At 40.9% G+C, this 16,893-nt stretch overlaps 1 protein-coding gene across 3 annotated transcripts in view; it reads right to left on the bottom strand.

Annotated features, from left to right (window-relative positions):
* Window positions 1-2,598: 2,598 nt before the first annotated feature.
* Window positions 2,599-16,893, bottom strand: part of kdm5c (lysine (K)-specific demethylase 5C) — a 33,322-nt gene continuing 19,027 nt past the window's right edge. For all 3 annotated transcript variants that reach the window (XM_038309169.1, XM_038309171.1, XM_038309170.1), the window contains 21 exons: window positions 15,975-16,219; window positions 15,706-15,864; window positions 15,500-15,619; window positions 15,258-15,416; window positions 13,231-13,412; window positions 12,962-13,124; window positions 12,764-12,883; window positions 12,482-12,676; window positions 11,309-11,490; window positions 11,055-11,179; window positions 10,818-10,965; window positions 10,645-10,735; window positions 8,647-9,029; window positions 8,413-8,551; window positions 8,024-8,203; window positions 6,776-6,904; window positions 5,926-6,645; window positions 5,790-5,832; window positions 5,507-5,706; window positions 3,670-3,840; window positions 2,599-3,576 (listed from right to left, as the gene is read on the bottom strand). In XM_038309169.1, the coding sequence (XP_038165097.1) occupies window positions 3,568-3,576; window positions 3,670-3,840; window positions 5,507-5,706; window positions 5,790-5,832; window positions 5,926-6,645; window positions 6,776-6,904; window positions 8,024-8,203; window positions 8,413-8,551; window positions 8,647-9,029; window positions 10,645-10,735; window positions 10,818-10,965; window positions 11,055-11,179; window positions 11,309-11,490; window positions 12,482-12,676; window positions 12,764-12,883; window positions 12,962-13,124; window positions 13,231-13,412; window positions 15,258-15,416; window positions 15,500-15,619; window positions 15,706-15,864; window positions 15,975-16,219 (3,863 nt within the window). In that variant the 3' untranslated portion in view covers window positions 2,599-3,567. The remainder of the gene's footprint in view (window positions 3,577-3,669; window positions 3,841-5,506; window positions 5,707-5,789; window positions 5,833-5,925; window positions 6,646-6,775; window positions 6,905-8,023; window positions 8,204-8,412; window positions 8,552-8,646; window positions 9,030-10,644; window positions 10,736-10,817; window positions 10,966-11,054; window positions 11,180-11,308; window positions 11,491-12,481; window positions 12,677-12,763; window positions 12,884-12,961; window positions 13,125-13,230; window positions 13,413-15,257; window positions 15,417-15,499; window positions 15,620-15,705; window positions 15,865-15,974; window positions 16,220-16,893) is intronic.

Raw genomic sequence — 16,893 nt, 5'->3', positions numbered from 1 at the left:
TGCCTGTGCCATCAGGGAAGAAAAAGTCCATTGATGGAATAACCTGGTCATTCAGTATATTCAGGTAGCCAGTTGACCTCATTCTTTGAGCACATACTGTTGCTGAACCTAGACCTGACCAACTGCAGCAACCCCAGATCATAACCCCGCCCCAACAGGCTTGTACAGTAGGCACTAGGCATGGTGGGTGCATCACTTCACCTGCCTCTCTTCTTACCCTGATTGGCCCATCACTCTGGAACAGGGTAAATCTGGACTCATCAGACCACATGACCTTCTTCCATTGCTCCACAGTCCAATCTTTATGCTCCCTAGCAAATTGAAGCCTTTTTTTCCGGTTAGCTCTACTGATTACTTGTTTTCTTACGGCTACACAGCTGTTCAGTCCCAATCCCTTGAGTTCCCTTCGCATTGTGCGTGTAGAAATGCTCTTACTTTCAGTATTAAACATAGCCCTGAGTTTTACTGTTGTTTTTCTTCGATTTGATCTCACCACACGTTTAAGTGATCGCCGATAAGGATCTTTCAGGATTTTTTTCCGGCCACATTTTTTCCTTGAAGATGACGGGTCCCCACTATCCTTCCAGTTTTTAATAATTCGTTGGACAGTTCTTAACTCAATTTTAGTAGTTTCTGCAATCTCTCCCTTCTTACACAGACTAACATATTTTCCACGACCACAAGATGTGTCTTTCGACATGGCTGTTTAGGAAATGAGAAGGAAGTCATTGCACCAGTTGGGGTTAAAGCTACAGTGTGTAATTTTCAGCGACATCTAACGTCCAGACTGCAGACCGCAGCAACATGAACATCTCCCCCCCCCCACCGCTTCGCCCCCCCCAACAGTACGGCGAGCGTTACGGGACAAAATTACTTCCACGACGTCCGCATCACCTACCTTCTGAAGTGATGAGGTTTGTTTACATAGATAATTTTAATACTGCCATCTATTGTTCAGTACCGTCTCAGTTCATCTCTCTCAACTTGCCGTAGTTACTTTCGAGCGTAATGGGCGATCTCGCAATCGCTAGTTTGTTGGCTCTGCGCTGCCGTAGCGCAAAGATGTCTGCCTCCATGGCTGCGAGACCCGCTCCTATGTAATTATAAATAACAAATTCTAAGGCAACGCAAATATTAAGGTTAAGAGGCTGAGCTCGTAGATGATGATAAATAACATAGTTATGTATAATATATTACATTTCTGACTGTATATCCCTGTAATTATTACACACTGTAGCTTTAAATAACTTGTTGCTAGCTGAAAGATAATCGCCCATGCAGTAATTATCCACTAGGAGGCTCGTACCTATTTGCTTAGTTGAATCCAGGTGGTGACTTTTTTTTTTGGCCAGGTAGTGTATAACACCCATCTCCACAGCATGATGCTGCCACCACCGTGTGCAATCATACTAATGTGTGGAAGTGGTGGCCTAGTGGTTAGAGCAGTGCGCCGAGAAGATTGCAGGTACCCGGTTTGAACCCCACAGCCTGCACTCTGGGTCCCTGAGCAAGACCCTTAACCCCCAACTGCACAGTGGCAGCCCCCTTTCCCCTTAAGAGGCAGAAGTGAACAATTATGTTCAATTATTATTAATGTGCCACTATTTTCATTTTTATCAAAATAAGTTATATTTTGCTCTCATCTGACCACATTTCCTGAAGATGTTAAACCTTCAATAAGCTAACAGAAAAATGTGGATCTCAGTTAAGATGGACGACCATGTTGTGGTAGGTTTGCAGCTGGGCCGTGTGGATTATTAAATTGTGGTTTGATACACGGTTTTCATTTACAAAAGTGCTTTAAACTCCTCAACTTTATCACCTTTCCACTTTATTTCTTGGTCCCGACGCCATTTTTCTACCATTATCATCTAAGAAACCTTTGAGGCCTTTAAAGAACAGCTGGATTTACACCAAGTTTAAATTGGATAGACCGTTTATTTATTAGGGAACTTCTTAAGATGGATTTAAGGATAAAGGTGGTTGAACACAAACATTTTAAGATTCTTCATAAACTTTGGAGAAAATAATAAATGCCAATAAAACCCACTGATGTATATAAGTGTTATGAATGCTTAAGCAGGACATAGTAAGTTTCCGCCCACTGAGAAATTTTGTTCTCTTCTCCCACAGACCAGGAATGAGTTTTGTTGATGACTGACCAGAGGCATTCAATGGATTCCTTTAAGTTATTTCTAACAATACCTGCTGCTGCATCTGCTGTTTTCTGAAACTCGTTCCTACTATGTGGACTGGTTTCACCATCCTTCCTAGAGAAATGCTGCTTTTCCATTAGACCCATGCATGTTTGATACGGAGATGATTCCCCCCCCCTACATATGCTTCAATATTGAAAGCTTTTTCTCCAACTGTGTGTCTTTCTATGACTTTGCTAAAAACCCTAGCATAGAGAAAAAATGGTGTAATTGTTATATGTTGTGACGTGTCTGCAATTTTAAAGCTTTTATAAATAAATTCTGTGACCTTGACGACTGTGGCCGTTCTTTGATTTCGACTATTTCACCGGTTTGAGGTTAGAAATAACAAGCCCAGAATTCCTAAACAATTCTAAACCTTTATTTTTTTTTCTTTCTAACAAGAGTGAAAAGAAACAAAGGCAACAGTAAAATGAAAAGTTTATACACAAACTCACGAAACTTTGTGTCCGCAATATCAACAATAATAATATAGTCATTTGAGCTCTTAAAGAAAACAAATAGAGACAAAGTGAAATTTGTCGAAGTAACCTTATTCTGGAAAGTGAAAATAATGACAGGGTGGATCAGAGTAAGCAGAATATGTAATGGAGTCATAAAGGATGGAATCTTAAAACAAAGCACTGAGCAGAAGGTAAGGATAAAAAGTAAAGCCAAAAGGTACGTATATTTATTTTGGAAAAGTAGCACCAATTTCTTTTATGCCTGTTTTTAAACACCTTCCAAAATTGACTCGGGGTTTTGAAAAAAGCACGTCTCCTAGAAACAGCTTCAAACACAAGATTAAATACAACAATAACAAAAAAAGATGCATATGTAAATGTGTAACTGTGCCACTTGTCTCAGGTCAGCAGTTTTAAATCCTACGCTGTAACCGCAGCGTCAGGATTCGGGCGTTAATAAGTTCAAATCACCCACAGCTTAACCGATGTCAGTGTGAGAGCTCAAATGAAGTGAAACTGATGCTGTTGGTCCTGAGACTGAACTAGCTTTTAACAACATGGGGAGTACAGCGTAAACTGGCTGATCTCTAACAGCTCCAAACCATAAAAGCTGCTTTAACGGCAACTCTCACATGGGTTCAACAGTCTCTGGAAAGAAATGTTCAGGGAAGAAAGTATGTTACAAAATAATGATGAGTTGGATACTGCTGGGTTTTTCGATGCATATGGGTGGAGTGTAGAAGAAGAGTCTTTAGTCTGTTAGTGTCTGATCACATGGTGAGGGATGAAGCAGGTGAGGAGGAGGGATGTCCCGCATCTTTCTAGAACTTGACAGTGTTTCTGGCACGGAAAGTCCTGCTGCTCACATTGAACAGATCTGTTTGAATGCGGCTCCCAGGTAGGCCGCATCACAAAATCTGTACAAACAGAAACATGATTACACTTTGGTTTGACCAGAACGGATCTGCAAGCATTTCTGAACAGAAAGAAAAAAAAAAAGAAAGTCTCACCTCTGGATGGATTTCAACATTAAAGTGAGGAGGACAGTTTTTCTTGGACTGGGAGACGTCCAGGGGGTGATCTGCTCCGTCCGCACTGCTGCCGCTGTGACCCTTTCGCTTCCTTTTTTCCTTGGGCCGTCCACGACTCGTCCTCATCGCTTTCTGTTCTTCAAGCTCAATCTGTGAAGGAAAGGAAGGTTACAAATCCAGAAGCCAAATAAGGACAGCCTCTGTAGGCAGTTTAATAAGACATATTCTGCTAATCAGGGTTCCTACAGCATAAGGCAAGTTAAATTCAAGACTTTTTAATGTGACTTGAAATAAAAATTAACCAAATTCACAAGAAACACAAGAAAAAAAACTCGCTTGCGACAACTTTACCCAAAGGTTTATTTTAACATAAACCACTGCACTAATGTTTCAAATGTTGAAAAGCTTCAACGCACAAATGACAGATATATTTTAACAATTATTTAACTGAATTCACAAACTTTGTTTTAGCAGGGAACAAAACAAATCAGTTTTAAAGCCACAACCTAACCATTGCTAAGTCTTTTTTGCAGCTATTTTCCTTTGTATCGTTTTCTTAGTATATTTGATTTGGTGATAAGTGGAGGCGTTGCAGAGACAAGGGTGGAATAAAACCGAGAAATACCGGCTGTTTCTCTGTAACTCCATTTTGACGCTTTGTGTTTCGTGTTTCGCATGTGCAACTCCACTGCCTTAATTCCCATCGTTCCGAGCTTGAATGTCTTCTTGCACAAAATCCACTGAGCCTCATGTATGTTCGCTGGTTTTAGCCATGGAGAAAACTCTTGGCTGGAGACAATTTTGGTTACATTTACACTTGCTCATATTTTCCAGACAAAAAGTTAATGGTGCATCTCCCAAATGTCCCGGCCGCAACAACGCTTTTATTGGTTCCGCTATCGGGACGGAACCTATAATGGCGAGCCGTTATTTTTTTTTATAAAAAAAAAAATTTAAAAATTTAAACATTTTATTTAGGATACAAAAAAAATCGTAATAAAAATAATCCTATTTATGATGTTTTAAAAATTAAGACCTACGAAAGATTTAAGACATTTTAATACCAATTAAGGGTGAATGAGGTTTTAATAGGAATAGGTGGAGTGCAACTTTTCTACTTCTGTTGTTTGCTGTTGTTTCTCAAATAAAATGCATAACGATATTACAGTTTTCATTAATTTATTTCAAATTTGAAACATTGTCTAGCCTGTAAGGGAAAAAAATAAAAAGAACCAATTGATCGAATCGTATCGTGGTGTATTCTTGAGTATCGAAAATAATCGAATTGTTGGGTCAGGAAATCGATACCGAATCGAAATGATGGGTGTGATTTACACCCCTACTGACCTACTGACTTTGGAAGCTGGAGGGGCTAAAGTAGCTCCACATTCTCCCAGAACACAGTAAGTGCAGAGTCTCTAAAAGCACCTAAAAGTCACTAGAAGGGTCTGAAAAGCCACTAAAGACAGCCTTAAAGTCGCTAAGTGGGCAAAGTTTGAAAAAAGCGTAGATCATTCATTGTTTTTTAAAGAATTTATATAAAACTTGGTCTTAAAATACACAAAGTTTAAATAAACGTGTGTATGGGTTCTATGGAAATAAGAGTCAGAATCAGACTACAGGTTAGAAAACATAAGTTTTATCAGTTTCACCTTTTCTTTGATACATTTCCTTTATAGGTTTAACTCCCTCATGTGTGTAGCTTTGACTTTGACTCTCCCGTTCTGAGCCCCGCGGGGAATTCCATGTCCGATCTGAACGCACCATTATACAGCAGAGTTTACCAATAGCTTTTTGCTATTTGTTTGTGTCTAACCTGAATAAATGTTTTCAGCGTTTCTTTGGGAGGGTCTGAGGCAGCTTGCAGGACCCTGTGGATGGTGTACGTCTGGTCCAAGGTGACCTCCAGCAGGTCTCCTTCTAGCTGCAGTTCCTCTAGCTGCTTCCTGGTTGCTGGGGAAAGCTTCACCACTCTGCCTTTCAGCAAAGGCAGCAGGGACAGCAAGGATCCCACACCTGGAAGAAAACAAGAGAGCTTTTTTAAATCCAGCTACTTTCTATAGCTTTTTGATAAGGAAGTAATCAGCAAGGTGTCCTACCTGTAACATTTGACTTCTTGCCGACACCATTCTGGCATTCAGCCTGCCAAACAGGGACATAAGAGACATTTAAAACTGTGTAGTGTTTACAGACGATCAGGTTCTGTTTTTACATTTAGGGGAAAATATAAATCACCTGAGAAGTATGGAGTTCCTCTCTTTTCTTTATGGGTGAATTATCCGCTGTTAAATCAATAACTCCATCTTCTCCTTCTCCTCCATCAGAGTCTGATAAAACAATAACCGAATTCCCTTCTGCATCCTTTTCCTCCTCTTTCTCTGCGAGTTCCTGCAGCTCCTGAAGCGCTCGCCGCAGTTCGGGCATATCCAGCGCCTCCTTGGCTCGGCCCTGCCACGTGATCGCTCTCTCGGTGAGGCACTGGAGAGCTTCTCCCTCTGGCAGACGCACGGGTAGCCTCTGCAGGGCTACGAGCAGTGCAAGAATAGTCGCCAAACGTGGGCGCCGCGATCGCTGACACTGTGGACATAAAAAGCGGGTGTCCCAGTCCCACCAACAAAGATGATTGCTCTGCGGGTTATAGGGCGGCAGGAGGGAGGGGAAAGAAACACAGCCGCCATGGAACCAGTCCTTGCACAGATGGCAGCGGAGCTGAGGAGCGCGGGGAGGCCCAGCACACACACACACCGACTGAGGAGGAGTGATGCGACTGTGGCTGTCGTTTCCGTTCTCTTTAACAGAGTTCTCAGAGTAACAAGACATGTCTGTGTCCTTTTTATCCGACCACCCGTTTTCCTTACAGCTTGCTGTATTAAGTCCTGATTTACACATGTTCATTTTCTGTAACCTCAGAAGTGCCTCCTTCTCCTGATGCTCCCCTTCTTTGAAGGCCAAAACCTAAAAAGAAAGCAAGAAGAATCACAAAAACCAAGCTGAGAGTGAGGGACAAAACATGTTTCTACAGGGAAATAGCTAAAGGTTTTTCATAAAAATGCAGGAACAACGACGACAGCATCAGAGTTCTTACAATAGCTGCAGGGTCCCTCAACGCCTCAGCAGAGAGCCCCAAAGTGTTGGAATCAGAGAGCTCCAGAGTGTCATCCAACGGCTCCATCTCAGACCGCCTCTCCCGCCTTTTCACACACGGACATAAAACCTGCAGGAGGTGAAGAAGTGATGTCAATGGGGTCACATTACAGAACCACACAGTTAAAAGGGTAAAAACAAAACTCTACAGATCTAATAAATCCAGTAGTCAAGGAGGAATTGTACGATCACCGACTGATTCCAGTTTACTTTGCTTTTAACCAAACTAAACAAACCAGGTTTCTATTTCTAGGCATCAGCGAGGTATAAATGATAAAGAATTTAGGCTTATAAGCCGCAATTTTAGAGCCCATCTTAGGCCACCCTTTTGTTTAGAGATCTACCACTCTTGGTTAGGCTCCATGATAAACCGAAAAGTCTCTGCAACCTGCAGCTCCAGAGCCCAAAGCGGCTCTTTGGACCCCCCCACAATGGCTCTTAATAGTATCTAAAACAGACATTAAGGACCAAGAAAATTTGTATTGTAACAAATACCACTCTAAGAAGCTTCAGGAAGTTTTTAAAAGAATATCTGCATTACATTTTCACAAAAAAAATTTACATTACAGGAACCAGGGAAATTAAGGAAGTAGGAGAAAGAGGCATTTAGTAGATAGCTCCCCTAGTGGTGGCCTAGTGGTTATGGCATAGAGCTTGGAATCCTGAGTTCGAACCCCACTCCCACAGACTGCAACTCTGGCTCTCTGAGCAAGACCCTTAACCCCACACTGCTCCCCTGGCGCCCCACGAGGGCATCCCACTGCTCCCTAAGGGGATGGGTTAAATGCAGAGATTAAATTTATCCAATGAGATCAATGAAGTTCAATTAAAATTAATAACGGGAAGACTAACCAGAAACCAACTAAGATATTCTGATCAATCTTTGTCTGTCAAGCCATCTCTAAGGACAAAGACTGCATTTAGTAATGCTAGCCAATCTAACCCTGCTAATCATCAATATAACATACTAAAGACCCGCTTTAATTAAAACAAGATAATTTTGGAATGTAACAAAGTAAAATCCGGATTTAAGGAAATTCTCTAACTCTGAAAACATCACATCTGCTTCAATATTTACAGATAAAAAGTTAAAAACAAAATCAGGACAAGGTTTAAGTAATCCCAGATATCATGAATCAGCTGCAACCTGCTGGATGCTTCTATTCCAATACGTATATTTTAGTCTTACCTCCAGTAAACTGTGCTGGCTGCTCTTCTTTAGGAAGGTCTTGGTGGCTTTGTCCCTCCAGGAGTGAGCACTGGCCACCTGCAGCTCCAGCTGCCTTAACTCTTCCATGAAGACTGGTAAATCCCTTCCAATGGCCACCAAGCCCTCCAGGTCATCCAGGCATGGGTAATGCTCCCCATTCTACAGCACATTCCACCATGTCATTAATTTACCATCTACTCCTGATCATACTACTGTGTTTACAGCAAAACATCAAAAGAACAGAAAACACAGCAGCTAGCTTTAAAGAAACGATCGATGTGAAATAAAATCCATTATTACAGCCATTATAGCTTTAAAAAATGCTTTGATACAGTGAAGCCTAACAGGTAAAGGTTTCTTCTTTGTACCTGGATTTCCTCCAAGTCGGTGACCCAGGCCCGAGCTCGTGTCAAACAGCCTCGCAGAGCCTCAATGTTGGGAAGCTTGACGGGAATAAGCAGAGCCTCATTCACAATTGCCTCCAGGGTGGAAAGAGGATGCTTCTGCCTAGAGGGGGAAAACAAAGGATTCCTTGATGTCTTTACATCATGATCACAGCTGCCATTTTTTTTGTTGGGAAAATGATGAATGGGTTTTGCTACCTTTGTTCTAGGCAGATCTGTGCTTTTTCCTCCCAGCGCTCTGCGATCGTCAGCAGCTCCTGCAGCTCAGCCATCGCCGTCTCCACAGAAACACTCTGTGGCACGTTGCAACCTGCTTCCATGAGGTTCCTCAGCACCTCCAGTGTAACTTCGTGCCTCTCTCCTCCTTCAGTGCCAAGCGTTCGCCTCACCTCTTCCAGCCAGTGGCCTTGCGCCTTTAGACCCTGGAGTAAATTACACTCTGGCACCAAAACGGGCAGTTTGTCTCCCTGCTCCAACAAACCCTGCAGCTGCTCAGGAGACGGCGACTCTTTCTTCCAGTCCTTGTCACCGACAAGAACTTGGGCCTGTTTCTGGAAATCCTCAACAGTCTGCAAAACCGCCTAGAAAAATTGAAGAAAGACCATCAGATAAAAGGAATTTATGGAAATATCCTACTTCAGTTGAATATGCATCAAATCTACGGAAGCCGAGAGCGGCCGTACTCTATTTTTCCTCCTTTGTAGGGCTCGGTTAAAAAAAGCGATTTAATCAATTTTGAATAAGATTCCTTTAAATTTTTGCAAAATCGATGTCTAGGGAATGAGATCCATTCATTTTATAGTGACCCGTGTGACGTTCAAACAAGCAGGAAAGATGCACTCAAGATTACTTCACGCCAGACAGCTGGAAATATAACCAATAGGTTGACTGAAGACATTAACAAATGGCGGCCGACCTGAAAACACCCTGTAGTTGTTAAAGACAACGCTGCAAATACTGTCTGTGCAGTGATGATAACGCAGCTCATGCATGTCTGCTGTGTCACGTCTGCTTGCTCGAGTGAGGCTTCACTTTTTCACTTTTCACAAACCTGTTTGCACTTATGAGACAGTTTTGTTCACATCTCATGTTTAAACTGTCTGATTTACAAGTTTGCACTTTGTGTTTAATGTGACAGGAAAAAACAAAATACATGAGTATTTTGAAACACAGTTGAACCACTTTTACTATTGTAAAAACAGATCAAATCGAAATTAATCGATTTAGAACGGTATTAATCAAAATCAAATCAATTCAGGACTTTGGCGAAAATACCCAGCCCTACTCCTTTGCCTTCTCTAGATAATGACATAACTGTCTTGTTATCATGTTTAAACCATTAATTTTTAAACAGCAACAACATTTTGGGGGTTAATGCATCTTATACCCATTACAGACGTAACACCGGGGCTGTTCAGAAAACACCCGGCGCAAAGGCACCGGAGGCATTGGTCTAATTGCTTATTAATCAGAAGTAAGAGTAAATGATCAAACCAACAACGTCATCTCGTTACCTAAAAGTTAAACACAGGATTATTAAATGAATTACACACAGGTAGCCATGACTTTTAATTCTAAATCCTCTTCTGCTGTTGTGGTATTGAAGGATGTAATCAGTTTTAACGCACGCCAATCATCTCGTTAAAACGATAAAACGGCTTTCTAATGAGAAAATTATCATCTATTGTAAGAAAACGGCTTACGTTATCTTTAGATAATGAAAAAATTTACTCATTTTCTCTAAAAAAAACCACCTTGTAAGAGTATAGGAGGGACCTGACCGCTCTCGGCTTCCGTACAAATTAGCTTTTGAGACTAAAATATTTTGATCACACTTAGGGCTGAAACAATTAATTGTGATTAATGGATTTAAATAATCGTCACCTAATTTAGTAATAAATTAAATGTTAACTGGAGTATAGAGACTGTAAAATGAGCCGCCAATCTTGAGCAGCAATTATACCAAAAAATTAAAACTTTTTCATCTGTGATGCTGTATCCAGAACTCCTCAAGTAGAAAAGTTTTTGTTTCACCTGGTTTAATTTCATAAAAACTCTTCTTAAGGAACCTTTGGCTATCCGATTATTAATTGATTTTCGAAAAAATAATTGACGGATTAACGAATTGAAAAATAATCGCTAGTTGCAGCCCTGATCACACTGGGCTGGGATATGGTGTAATAACATGCTTCTTACCCGTACTTCCTCTAAATGGTTCACCCCACAAGGTAAGTTTTGCATTTTGTCAACCAAAGATTTCAGCTCAGCCAAGGTCATCCTGTTATCCCTGAAAGAAATAACACCAAAATAAGCATAAACCTTCATAAAAATAAACACTGAATGTAAGATCAACTCATCATCCTTCTCACCCGGTCTTTGAATTGCTGAGGAGCTCGGCGCTGCTCTGCTGGCAGTATGCTAGGTCTTTGAAAACAGTATTGAGTTTCCTGAGAAGTTCGTTGTCAGGAAACTTCTTCTCTGCTGCTTCGGCCTTCAGTTTCTCCAAGTCGTGAATTTCTGCAGTTTAAGATTAGTTTCACCTTAAAACCAACATCACCTATTCTGTTTAATGTTTAGTTTTCATTAGATATAAAAAAAAATCCCACCTATTTTGCTTCCTTCTTCCTGTTCAAGCGCCTCTTTTACTCTGTTGGCCCAGGAATCGAAGGACTCTGACCTGACCTTCAACCGATGGAGCATAGCTAACAACTCATCCAAGGTGTATCTGTATCTAAAGATTGAAGACAGAAAATATGATCCATACTTGTAGTGGTACTGCAATTTATTCTCGGACCACAAGTTTTTTTTTTCCAGAAAGTACAATAAAATTGATGAGCATTTGCACCAACAGGATAAATACCTGAGGTAGAGCTTTTCAGTGGGGCAGATGCAGAGATCCTGAGTGTGATAGAGACACACCAGACGTTCTGGACAGTTGGAGCAGGCCAGAGCGGAGAGGAAGCATGTCGTCTTACATTTATCACACTGTCTTTCGTCATCAGGAAGTAGCTCAAATGCTTCTCGCTCTGCTTCTGTGATACCCTGCAAGTCACCCAAGGACAAACAGAATATTCACTACCATGTTAGCTACTGTTCACCATTTATACAGGGTTCCTACAGCATAAGGCAAGTTAAATTCAAGACTTTTTAAGACTTTTTAATGCCACTTGAAATAAAGATTTAAGACCAAATTCACAAGAAACACAAGAAAAACCCGCTTGTGACAACTTAACCCAAAGGTTTATTTTAACATAAACCACTGCACTAATGTTTCAAATTTTGAAAAGCTTCCCATACAGGAAGAAAGCTAAAAACACACAAATGACAGATATATTTTAACAATTATTTAACTGAATTCACAAACTTTGTTTTAGCAGGGAACAAAAATCAGTTTTAAAGCCACAACATAACCAGTGTAGTTAATATGTTTGATTTGGTGATAAGTGGAGGCGTTGCAGAGACAAGGGTGGAACTAAACCGAGAAATACCGGCTGTTTCTCGGTAACTCCATTTTGACGCTTTGTGTTTCGCGCTTCGCATGTGCGACTCCACTGCCTTAATTCCCATCGTTCTGAGCTTGAATGACTTCTTGCACAAAATCCACTGAGCCTCATGTATGTTCCCTGGTTTTAGCCATGGAGAAAACTCTTGGATGGAGACAATTTTCATTACATTTACACTTGCTCATATTTTTCAGACAAAAAGTTAATGGTACATCTCCCCAATGTCCCGGCCACAACTACGCTTTTATTGGTTCCGCTATCGGGACGGAACCAATAATGGCGAGTTGTTTTTTTTTTTTAAATAAGATTTATTAATTCCAATTTTAATGTTTTATTTAGATTACAAAAATAAATCGTAATAAAAATAATCCCATTTATGTTTTAAAAATTAAGACCTACAAAGGACTAATTTAAGACATTTAAAATACCAATTAAGTCCTTAGTTTTATTTTGAAGAATTCAATGCCTTTTAAGGACCCGCGGGAACCCTGTTAGAATTCTGAAGGATATGACTTATTTCCAAGTCTCACCCTTTCCATCAGATTCTTCCTCAGTTTTCTCTCCTCTTGGACGATAATAAACATCTCCCGATGCGTAGCCGCAGCCAGGTTAAGGTCCAGTTTCTCTGGGCAGGCAGCCATTTTGCAGGTGAGCTCCTCATGAGAGAACACGCAATACCTCCTCAGACGGCGGTAATGCTCGATACAGTGTCGACCAGCAGGGAGCTGTAATAAAGAAAAAGGGATTTATTAAAGATTGACTCCTCAGTATCACGTAAATCTAAAAATCAAGCCAAAAGTGGGGATACAAACCCAATCTGCAGTGCAGAAGTTGACTGCTTCAGCAAAATTATATCCCTGATTGAAGCCACTGTGGTAGGCTCTAGGAAAGGTGATTACAAACTCACCAGCACACTGGTTAGTGCGCACAACCTAGGAGGAAAGAAGAAAGGTAATTAAAATAACTTTCATGACATGGTCCTTCTGAGCAGGTGTGGATGCAGGACCGACCGGGACACCATGAGCCATGAGAATATTGGGGTTCATGATGGTGACGAGCTGGTGCAGCAGGTCAGGCTGGCACTCAAACAACTCGGGAGTCAGTTTCTTCATAACATCTTCGAGTTTTTCGGCTGCAGCAGAAGGAACCCCATACCAAGTCTTGGGTTCCCCCCTGGAGATAAAATGGAGACGCAAATTATTCATAAGCACCTAAACATTAAATCTTTATTCAAACATGCACATAAAACGCTAAAACAGAGGCGCTGAAGATGAAGTACCAGTGCAGGTAATTGATGGAATAGCTCCAGTGATCCTCAATGTGCCAGCAGAAGGTTGAAAACACCATGCCCACATAAAGCCATGGCACCTTCATCCCAGAGATGTCTCCATTAATATGGCAGAGGAGGGACTGTTCCAGAACCGGCATCACATTTAGGTTCCAGCCAGAACGTGCGTACTCCTGCCCAGCAACACCAATAAAGAGGAAAAAAAAACATGGCGTCAGTTGAGCTAAAAATGGTCCGTTAGCACATGTATGAACTAGAAATGATTCTCCTTATATGGACATGTATGAAAACCTTATTTGACAATTTCATCTATATTTACCAGTAAACAAATTAATATTTGTCTTCTGAATCTGCTAAATTGTTTTTGTGAAGAAATCAAAATTAATTATTTATTTAGTCTTTATTTTCTCATTGCAATCTTGACTATTTTAGCTGCATCCCTAAAACCTTCTTCAAGACAAAGGATTATGGGATACATGTTGATGGAGATTTTTAAGAACGACTTCTTCCTGACCGTATCGTATTTTCTGGACTATAAGCCGCTACTTTTTCCTCATGTTTTGAACCATGCGGCTTATAAGAAGTTGCAGCTTTTCTGTGGATTTTCTTCTAACTGGAAGAGCGGGGAGTCAAAGTTAGAAACTAATAAGGTGCTAATTTGCATTTAGCACAAGAACATGCTAGTAGCAGGCACAACGGAGAGCAAATGTCTTGAATTCACACATTTAGACATTTGTTTGCCGCATTAAAGCTGCCGAACCAACGAAGAGACTGGGCTAAATTCCTGCAGAACTTAAATAAAGAGCCGACAAAGCTCAATTTTTCAGTATTAGCTCTTACTGCTGTGAGCCAATAAGCTAACTGGAGCTAGCATTCTTTGTCCCTACTCCAGGCACTATAAGTAGAGCTCCCCCTACAGGTTTGGTGGGAAACAGTTCAGCAGATATAAGCAGCTTAAGGCTGATTTATACTCAGAACCAGGTAGTCTGCATGTGCGTCGCGGTGAACGCAAATGTGCCCTGCCTCTTCTGCAGGCACTCTGCTGAGCCTCTCGAAAATGGTGACCGCAGACAGTGCCGCAGACAGGAGGCCTCTGATTGGTCAAATCTACATCCGCTCTACACTATGTGCATTTCCTGTTTGGTACCTTACCAGCTAGTTTTGTTTGTATGACCGTCATTGTGGAAAACAACTCGTGAAAATGGACCAGCTCGAAGAGCGAGGTGCGCGAGAATGCTGGGACTGTTTTACCATCTGGATCCCCGCTCTTTTTCGGCCATCATGTCCTTCCGTTGTCACACAAACTTGCCCCCCACTTCCTCACGGCCTCGGCCGTATCTAGACTCACAGCTAGTACCTGATTGTTCCTCTTGTGTTGTGCCGTGGAATAACAGCGCAGACCACTCTTAAATATTGGATAGAAATCAAAAATATCTGCAACAAGCTCACTGCAACACTGCTGCAGGAGGATAAGCGGCCCTTTATAGCCCTGTGCAGCTTATTTATGTACGTTTCCAGGTTGTTGTTTTTTTTTTTTTATTGTTGAGCGCGGCTTATAGTGAGGTGCCAACTAAAGTCCGGAGTCCAAATATGGTCATTCATTAATCAAGTCCAGGGAAATGTTCTTTTAATACTTCAAGTATATAGATTAATTTAAAGATCCAGGGGATCTTTGAGATTTTTATTTATTTATTTTTTTACACCATCTTTGAGACCCATTATATACCTAAAAAAGCAACTGATTACAGTTTCTTTTATAAATGTCATGATCATTTTTAAAAAGAAATCTTATTCAATCGAACATCTTTATCCTTAACTACCATAACTGTTGTAGTTAAAGAAAGCAGAGACTATTATACTAAGTCCACAATTTCATTGATTAATTCCAGATTCTTTTTCTACATTTACTTTAGCAGTTTACTACAACTCAAACACATAATTTTTATGTGCGTTTCATAAACCTGAACCATGGAATAACGTTTCATAAACGAGCCAACAGTAGGAAATGCAAAGCATACCTCTTCTTCTTTTGTAAGCTCCTTCTTCCCATTATTCATCGGAAATCCACTCCCAAAGTCTTTGGAGTGTATGTCTGCTCCATACTCAACGGTCACGTCCTCCTCAATACTGCTGACTAATCTCCAGAACTCTCTCTCCACGAGCTCAGTAGGAACCATCTACACATAACAAGAGGGTTCAGATGCTTTAAGTCAGACGGAGTCCTGTTTTCTAACAAACAGTCATTTATTGGTGCACTCACATGAACGGGCATGTTGAAGTAATCTGCTTTGAAAGCATCAGCCATTTCCCCAAAGCTCTGCAGAGTATACTCTCGTGTTGCTTGTTCAAAGCCGAATGCTTCAGACGGTTTCTTGCACTCCTGAGAAAGAGACAAGTAGTGAGCGAGGAAACTCTGAAACAAGGCAAGTAATTTTTTGGCGAAAAGAAAAAAATCTTTGACCGTACTTCTGCCACACATTTTGGGCATCGCCACTTGGTTTTGGGGGGATCGGTGAGGGGGGGTAAGAGACAGTATGTGTGATAGTTCTCATCACAGCTGTCACACTGAAGGAGTTTCTCATCGTCGTCTCCCCGGCCACACATCCGACACACAAATGAATCCGCCTTCAAGAAGAAGAAGATAAAAAAAAAAAATGGTGATCTTAAGCTCATTAGATGAGAATGACTGAAGCATTCATGTAGGGATTTATCAGAGTACCAATGACTCCACTTACACGCTGTGGGTTAGTAATGTTTCGCCTCAGCCTCATGGTCATTTTGGACCCATCATCATCAAAATCTTCCTCCTCTTCCTTCTTCAGCTCAGCCTTCACTGTAACAGTATGGGGAGGAAGCTGAGGGTTGGAAGAAATCCCATCAGTTTGCTTCACTTCAGGGTCCAACGGCTCCGATTTAACAGGTGCATCATCAGAAGCAGGAACTGGGGTTTCCTTGATGGTAACAGTCTGAGGCAGATCATCTGAAAGAAAAATATTCAAGATTAGACCTGGTCTGTTAAAATAACTGAAGTTTGCTGATGAAGATTCTTAGTCATCCAGGTCATAGTCATTCTGTTAAAGTTAAAAAAAAAAATCCACTGGACTTCCAGTGGATTTTTCTCCAGGAAGCATTTGAATTGAGAAAGCTTCCTGGAGAGGTAGCAAAACGTTTTCAAACTTTGGAAACCAAGTCTAGTGGATTTTTTTTTGGATTTTTACTGAATAACTGAAGTTATTAAAAAAATATAAAACACATCACACTCAGTCAATATTTAAACATCTCCCTCTTTGGTTAAAATGGAGACATGTGATCAGAAGCAGGGCTAAAAGGATTTGAGTTACTTGAGGGAAGTGATTATTTTGGTTTGTTGCCCCATTTAAACTGTATTATTGTGCAGGCCCTATTCTGTCACCAGTGCAGTGAGATATTTTTACAAGGACTGAAGATATGACCTAAAAAATAAATCTATAAAAGTACAGAATAAAATAAAGTTGGTATTTATTACGCATAAAAAAAGTTAATAAATTTTCAGCTGGAGTTGTCCGGTCATAATCAGAAATATCTGTACAAGGGCTTCTTGGATGAATCCTGGATTAAAGGTATACTATGCAACCGGTGTTGATTTTCCAGCGAGGCTCCCCCCAGAGGGCGAAA

The sequence above is a fragment of the Cyprinodon tularosa genome, unplaced genomic scaffold (assembly GCF_016077235.1).
Source record: "Cyprinodon tularosa strain WSP-4 unplaced genomic scaffold, ASM1607723v1 ctg66, whole genome shotgun sequence".
NCBI lineage: Eukaryota > Metazoa > Chordata > Actinopteri > Cyprinodontiformes > Cyprinodontidae > Cyprinodon > Cyprinodon tularosa.
Note: the sequence above shows the minus strand (reverse complement) of the source record. Positions and strands in the feature narration are given on the sequence as shown.